A 7,836-nucleotide genomic window follows, 5' to 3' on the forward strand; every position below is an offset into this window, starting at 1 on the left:
TCCCCCTGCTTCCCCACGCCCCTCCCTCTGCTTCCCCCTGCAGGTTGCGGAAAAACCTCAAGTCCCTCATCATCGTGCACCCGTCCTGGTTCATCCGCACCGTGCTCGCCATCTCCCGGCCCTTCATCAGGTGAGGCCGCGCCCCGTGCGTGCTCGCGGGCGTTTCCGGAACCCGCGTCTTCCGGCCTGTGTGTGTGGATACCTGTCGTTGCTTCAAGTCGTTTCCATCGGATGCGTTATTAGTATTAAGGGACGAACACAGGAAAGATACTAGCAGACTGGCTCTCCCATGGTAAAGGCTGGGTACCTCTTTGTTTTTATTTTTTTTAGAATTTATTTTTGAGACAGAGAGAGACAGCATGTCAGCGGGGGAGGGACAGAGAGAGAGGGAGACACAGAATCTGAAGCAGCTCCAGGCTCTGAGCTACCTGTCAGCACAGAGCCCAACGCGGGGCTCGAACCCACGAACCGCGAGATCATGACCTGAGTTGAAGTCAGATGCGTCACTGACTGAGGCCCCCCAGGCGCCCCTGGGCTGGGTACCTCTTAAGACTACGATCACAAGTGAGAGGCTGATGCTAACACCCCCTCCCCCGGCCCAGATGAGGGCTCTGGGGCTCAGGGGGGTCAAGGCACTCAGCCAGGGTCACACAGCCAGGTGGGCGTCCCGCCCCAGAAGTGAGCCCAGCTCCATCCCATCCAGAACCTGTGTGGGACCCCTGGGACCGAGGAGGGGCTGACCCACTCCCGGCAATGATGTCACGAACCACGTGTGTTGGGGGGGGTCCCCGAAACCAGGAAGGACTCTCAGAGCTCAGAAAGGCTGTCTCAGTCCCCCACAGAGGAAGGACGCAGATTAAAGTTGGCAAAGGCCGAAGGTGCCCGTGGAGATCCAAACCTTCCGGCTGTGCCCTCCAGTGGGAGTGGGGAGCAAAAGCCCTTCATTGTCCCTGCGAAGCTGTGTGACCCTCTGCGGGAAATCCTGCCGGCCAGAAGGTCACTCGAGGCCCTCGCTGAGGCTGAGCCACGGGGGGATGGGGTAGCCAAGCGGCCGCTCTTGGTCTCCGGCTTCAGCCACCCCAGGGGTCACGCCAAGATTTGTGATGTGCCCAAGATCCACACTGAATCACTTCTTAATAAGTATGTATGTTTTTTATGTTCATTTATTAATTTTGAGAGAGAAAGACAGCATGAGCAGGGGAGGGGCAGAGAGAGAGGGAGAGAGAGTCCCAACCAGGCTTCGCTCTGCCAGTGCACAGCCTGATCTGGGGCTCGAACCCACGAACTGTGAGATCATGACCTGAGCTGAAACCAAGAGTTGGATGCAGGGCGCCTGAGGGGCTCAGTCGGTTGAGCGTCTGACTTTGGCTCAGTTCATGATCTCACAGTTCATGGGTTCCGAGCCTGGAGCTGACAGCTCAGAGCCTGGAGCTGCTTCAGGTTCTGTGTCTCCCTCTCTCTCCGCCCCTCCCCTGCTCACACCCTCTATCTCTCTCTCAAAAATAAATATTTAAAAAATTACTAAAATAAAATTGGACACTTAACTGACTGAGCCACCCAGGGGTCCTAAGAGAAAGACAAGGAGAGACTCGTAAGTAGTCTCTGCACCCAGCCTGATGCGGGGCTCGATCTCACAACGGTGTGATCTTGACCTGAGCCAAAATCAAGACAGACACTTAATCGACTGAGCCACCCTGGCACCCCCTGAATGTATATATATATTTTTAACATTTATTTATTTTTGAGACAGAGAGAGACAGAGTGCAAACAAGGGAGGGGCAGAGAGAGGGAGACACAGAATCGGAAGCAGGCTCCAGGCTCTGAGCTGTCAGCACAGGGCCCGACACGGGGCTCGAACCCATGAACGCGAAATCATGACCTGAGCCGAAGTCGGACGCTAAACTGACTGAGCCCCCCTGGCACCCCCTGAATGTATATTTAATTTAACATGTTTCAAAGCATTGAATCAAATCAAGATCCTTCAGGGGCCCCTGACGGGCTCGGTCGGTAGAACACACATCTCTGGATGTCAGGGTCCATGAGGTCGAGCCCCAGTTGGCGGTGTGGATTGCCTAAGTACATATATCTCAAAAAAGAAAGAAAGACCCTTCACGTGTGACAGTCCCAGATGTGTGACAAGCTTCAGCATGAGGGTCACTCTGAAAGGTCACATGGTCGGCCTGAACAATTTGCAAGGAGGGACTTAAGCCGCTCTGTGTTCGAGGACTTGCCAGCACCTTACCGGCAGCGTCCGGTGCGCCAGGCCAGGAGTGCGCCGATTCTGGGCCGTGAGAGGCCGTGACGGCCCGCCGGGGCCGTGAACTCCGCCTCGTTTGTGATTGCTTTCTCATGGCGAATTCTGAAGGTCTCGTTTGGAGCTTTCAAAGGAAAAGGAGGAGGCAGGACAGAAAAGGGAGACTCCCTACTTAAAAGCCAAAGAAAGGGGAACCTGGGTGGCTGAGTCGGTTAAGTGTCCGCCTCTGGATTTCAGCTCAAGTCGTGATCTCGAGGTTCATGAGGTTGAGCCCCGTGTCGGGCTCTGTGCTGAAGGTTCAGAGGCTGCTCGGGACTCTCTCTCTCTCAAAACAAAGAAACACACTTAAAAAAATTAAAATAAGGGCGCGCCTGGGCGGCTCAGTCAGTTAAGCCTCTGACTTCGGCTCAGGTCATGATCTCACAGTTCGTGGGTTCGAGCCCCACGTCGGGCTCTGTGCTGAGAGCATGGACGCTGCTTCTGATCCTCTGTCCCCCTCTCGCTTCACCCCTCCCTGCTTGCATGCTCTCTCTCTCACTCTCTCTCACTCAAAAATAAAACATTTTAAAAATTTAATAAAAAATAGATAAATAAGCAAGCTGAGGAAGGTGAGTTAAAAAAAAAAAAGCCAAGGAAAGTGGAGGTGGATTCTAAGCGACCCGTGGCCCCGAGGGTCTGTGATTGTGACGCAAGGACAGCTCCAGTTTGTCCCCTGACCTCTGATGATCTACCACAGGACCACCCCCTCGCCTGGGTGGGGAACTCTCTCTCCCGAGAGCCTCCGCCCCACACCTCGGGAGACAGGAAGCCGGCCCCGCAGGGGAACAGAGCCTTGTCACCTTGGAGACTCAGGCGTCCCTTTTCGGGGCCAGCACGGTGCCCATCCCCAGGGAGCGCTGGGGTGTGGTTCGCACCTCTGCTTATAGAATCCTTTCCAACGAACAACATCTGTCCACCTCGGAGCCCTCCAGACCCGCCGTGGTCAGGCACCTGCCTGTCTGAGACTCACCCCTACCCGCGGGCCCCTCTCGCGCCGTCAGGAGGGAAGCCCCCTGCTTCAAGGATAACGGGGTAACTGGGGAGCGTCCGTCATGCCTCATCAGGGACCGTCGGCTTCTGCCGGGCACCTGCTGCTCCGTCAGGGACGCTGAGCGTGCTGCTCCTCACGTGTGTCCTCCTGCGTCGGACGCCAGGAAGCCTGAGCCGAATTTCTATCTCATCTCTCAAAATAGGTCTGAAATGTCCCAACACACTTCTGTGGACAGCCAACTCTATCTGACTTTTTTTTACCGTCATTCGATTATTTTATTATTTACTGGAGTGCTACATTCTCTTGGCCTTCTGTGTGTCATTTAGAAAACTGATTTGACCTTAAAAAAAGCAATTTTTTGATGTTAATTTTTTTTTTGAAGAGGCAGAGAGAGAGCACGGCAGGTCAGAGAGGGCGGGAGACAGAGAATCGGAAGCAGGCTCCGTACTGTGGGTGCAGAGACTGACAAGGGGCTCAGTGTCCCCAACCGTGAGATGATGACCTGAGCTCAACTGACTGAGTCCCCAGGTGTCTCGGTTTAAGTTAGATTTTTGAAAGCATAGTAGCCATGAGTTCAAAGCCTAATGCTGGTGACAGCATCCCACGGTGCTGACCGCCTGGGTCCGGGCTGGACTGGGAGAAGCCGTTCGGGCAGGGAGTCTGTCTGCGTCGCTCCCTCTGGGCCTGGACTTCAGATTGTCCCCCCTTCTCCCACCAGCGTCAAGTTCATCAACAAGATCCAGTACGTGCACAGCCTGGAGGACCTGGAGCAGCTCATCCCCATGGAGCATGTGCAGATCCCCGAGTGCGTGCGGCAGTGAGTGTCCCTGGGCCGCCGGGCGCCCCGCCCCCGCCCCAGCACACCGGAGGGAAACTCGGAGAAGCAAGCACAGGGGCGTTCAGAGAACCCATGCCCCCCAGCCCCCAGGGCAGGCAGGGGCCAGCGAGAGTGGCCCGTGGCTTGTTTTATAAATAAAGTTTTATTGGCACATGGCCACGCCCATCGATGGCTGCTTTGGGGGCCACCCCAGAATTGAGCAGCTGTGGCTGAGACTGGCCTCCGAAGTTGAAAATATTTACTCACTGGCCTTTCATGGAAAATCTGGCCTGACGGAGAGCCATGTAGACCAAGCCACGCCAGGGAGGCTGTTGCTTTCTATCCACCATGTTCAACAGATAATTCACCTGCTGAGTCGTATCTGCACCAGATGCTGGAATACGCCAGCCAAGCTGATGTTCCCGTGGGGGGCAGCGTGCGGGGCCCCTGCTGGGAACATAAGACCGTCGGGCCGCGCGTTCCGCTACCTTCCTGCACTAAGGCCTCGCGTGCTCAGACGTGACAAGGGGACTGTTTCTCCGTGTCCAGAAGGGACGGGGTCCCTGGGCAGCGCACCTGTGGGGGAGGAGGGCGTCCGAGCGGGTGTCCTTTCTGTCTTCCAGGTACGAAGAGGAGAGGCTCAAGGCCAGGAGGGAGAGGTGCGTACAGAGGGGCCGGGCCCATGTTTGGGGGCAGCTGGGGGCTCCAGCCCCACAGGGACCAGCAACGCCCGCACGCTTGCTGAGGGCTTTGAGTCAGACCAGGGTTCGATCCGGGCTTCCTTCCCTTCCCTCCCCTTCCCTTCCCTTCTCTCCCCTCCCCTTCCCTTTCAGTCCCTTTCCCCCTCTCCTCCCCTTCCCTTCCCTTCCCTTCCCAGGGTCCCCGGTTCTGTCTGTCGCAGTGACAATAGGCGAGTAAGCAATTCACAGCCGCCCTGGGGTTCCTGTGAGGAATCAGGACAAGGGGACCCGCTGGGCAAAGTGGGGGCTCCTAGGACCGGAGCTGCGTGGGGTCAGGATTCCTGACAGCATCTTACAGCGCAGGAATCCGAGGCACAGAGAGGGCAAAGCACCTGCCCGGGGCTACGCAGCAAGTGGGGGAGGCCTAGGGCCTTGGGGGGGCCTCGGCCTGGGGGCAGCAGGTGAGGGAGGCCGAGTCCCGGCCCAGGGGCTCCTCAAATGGCAGAGAGGGATGTGTCACCAAGTGAGCGCAGGTCCCTGGAGGGCGGGCCACGTGGGAGGACGGGTCTTCTCCTAGTGAGCAGGGGGTGGCGGCCCCACACGGTGCCATGGGCGATGTGGCAGGAGGCCCCGTCCGTGCAAATGGCCCTCTGGGTCCAGCCACGTGGATGGACACATGGAGGCCTTCCTCCACAGAGGGCAAGTCTCTCTCTTCTCCCTGTCTGTCTTTCCCTGTCTCTCTTGGTCTCTGTCTCTCCTTGTCTTGGTATCTGTCTCTGTCTATCTCTGTCTCTATCTCTATTTCCCTCTCCCTGTCTCTCTGTCTTTATTTCCCTCTCTCGATATCTCTCCCTGTGTCTCCTGGTCTCTCTCTGTCTCCCAATCTCAGCTATGGCGGGACGGGCGGAGTCAGGGCTCAGACAAGTGTCCACGGAGCGAGGGCAGGGCACCCCTGGGGTGACAGCTGAGTCGAACGTTCAGGGTCCCCCCGCCCTGTCCCCCCTGCCCCCCTGTCCCCCCTGTCCTCCCCTGTCTTGTCCCCCGCTCACGCCTCCCCCCACCCCCGTGGTCATCTCCGCCGCCCTCTGCGCCCTTGGGGCCCGTCCGGGGGCAGCGAGATGCCTCCATGCCGCCCTCGAGGCCACCGTGGGCCGGCTTGTCACCCGCGCCATCTCTGTCCGTGCCCAGTGCCAGGCTGCAGCCCGAGTTCGTCCTGCCCAGGTCTGAGGAGAAGCCGGAGGCGGCGCCGCCAGAGGACAGGTAACTGCAGGTGGCCGGCCGCCTCACTGCTCGGTCTCGGGTCCCTCTTCCCTCCCACCGGGGCCGTCCCCGTGGGGGCACCTGCTGACGCCAGAGTGACACTGACCCCCACCGCCGGGCACCTGGCGGGCTCGGTCGGCAGGACGCGGGGCTCCCGACCTCAGGGCTGTGAGTTCGAGCCGCACGCTGGGAGCAGCGATTACTTTAGAAAAATAAAATCTTTAAAAATAAATAAGCAAATTAACTGTCAATAAAATGTAAAAGTCCACTCCCCTCTGGGCTCCACTGCCCGTCCCCGACTTTGGGGACTCTGCACGTGCGCACCCACCACCGGCCAGCCCCCCCTCTTCTCTGGGGGCTTCTTACTCTTGTTTTATTTATTCACTGGGGGGAGGGGCAGAGAGAGAATCCCAGCAGGCTCCAAGCTGTCAGCTCGGAGCCCGACTCTGGGCTCGAACTCAGATTCGAGAGATCATGACCTGAGCCGAGACCAACAGTCAGACACTCAGGGGATTGTGCCCCCCAGGCACCCCCACAACGAACAACTTTAATGTGCGCATTCCGGTGGCCTCTTTCGGACGCTGGCCAAGTGGCACATGCGGCACCTTTCTCTAGTTCCAGAAAGTTCCACCACTCCACATGGACCCCATACCCGTTAAGCAGGTGCTCCCATTACGCCCTCCCCTTTTCTTTTCTGACACCCAGCAAATACTAGGGCGAGCCCGGAGGCGCCTCGCCCGGGATGGGCGGGGCTGTGGGAGGCACGGCGGGCTCTTTTGTTACGGGCCTGGCACTTGCTTTGTACCAGCTCAAGGTGACCCCGAGTCGCCCACACGGGGCTCCCGGCCAAATGCCAAGGGTCCCCCCAAATCAGGCAAATAAGGCTTCGCCTTCTGTCCCCCACAGGCCTGTTCCAGCCACGGAAGATCAGGAGACAAGGTGCGTTTTTTCAGATGTCCTAAGCGGGGCCTGACCGCGTGGGAGCCGCCCCACGACTGGCTGCTTGGGGGTCGAGGGCTCTGTCCTGGGGAGTCGGGGAGGCTGGGCTTGCCTGTCCCTGCACAAGGCGGGGGCGCCACCGACGTGACGCCCTTGGCCGGAGCCCCGCCCCCACGGCACCCTTGGCCGGAGCCCCGCCCCCACGGCCTGTCCCAGGGTCCCCGCCTATCCTAGATGCCAGGGAGCCCCTGTTTGTCGTGGGTCATGGGGACCACCCCACGGTCCGTGGTTTGCACAAGTATCCGCAGAACTCAGCCAAGCTGTTTGCTTATAATCACGATTTAATACGGCGGGGGCGGGGGAGGGGGTGAATGTGGGTGAAAACGCGCGTGAGGAGGGGGCGTGACGCCCGGGCCGGGGGTGGGGGCGAGCCTCCGGGCGTGGTCTCCCCGGGCACTTCTCCAGACAGCCCTTCCTTCAACCAGCAATGCGTTGCCATCCAGGGACCCTATGCCCAGGGTCCTACGGGGCTGGTCCCGTAGGCACGGCTAACCACTCACACGGTAACTTCGTCTCCGCCCCTCCAGAGGTCGAGCCGATACCCCCCAGATCGCACTGCGAACGTTGGCTCCCTCACACGACCCACGGCTCAACCGACTGAGCCCCCCCCCACGTTCTTTAAAACCAGCAACAACTGTCTGGCCTGTGTTTCTCTCTCTCTAGCATGTCCTGAGCTGACAAGACTACAAGGAAAGGCAAGACAGAAGATTCCAGATGCCCAGAAACCTCTGTCAGACGCCCTCCAGCCCTCGACCGCAACCCCCTTGTCCTGACGCCCCTGTGTCTGGAGGGGGCT

General features: G+C 58.9%; 1 protein-coding gene across 2 annotated transcripts in view; it reads left to right on the forward strand.

Annotated features, from left to right (window-relative positions):
* Positions 1-7,830, forward strand: part of ATCAY (ATCAY kinesin light chain interacting caytaxin) — a 27,826-nt gene extending 19,996 nt beyond the window's left edge. Inside the window, exons 8-12 of one of the 2 annotated variants that reach the window (XM_029918559.1) lie at positions 4,003-4,101; positions 4,725-4,760; positions 5,970-6,041; positions 6,948-6,980; positions 7,704-7,830. In XM_029918559.1, the coding sequence (XP_029774419.1) occupies positions 4,003-4,101; positions 4,725-4,760; positions 5,970-6,041; positions 6,948-6,980; positions 7,704-7,713 (250 nt within the window). In that variant the 3' untranslated portion in view covers positions 7,714-7,830. Of the gene's footprint in view, positions 1-4,002; positions 4,106-4,724; positions 4,761-5,969; positions 6,042-6,947; positions 6,981-7,703 lie in introns of those variants that run through there. The other variant, XM_029918560.1, reaches the window with a different exon arrangement.
* Positions 7,831-7,836: the final 6 nt, after the last annotated feature.

The sequence above is a fragment of the Suricata suricatta genome, chromosome 12 (assembly GCF_006229205.1).
Source record: "Suricata suricatta isolate VVHF042 chromosome 12, meerkat_22Aug2017_6uvM2_HiC, whole genome shotgun sequence".
In the NCBI taxonomy this organism is placed as follows: Eukaryota; Metazoa; Chordata; class Mammalia; order Carnivora; family Herpestidae; genus Suricata; species Suricata suricatta.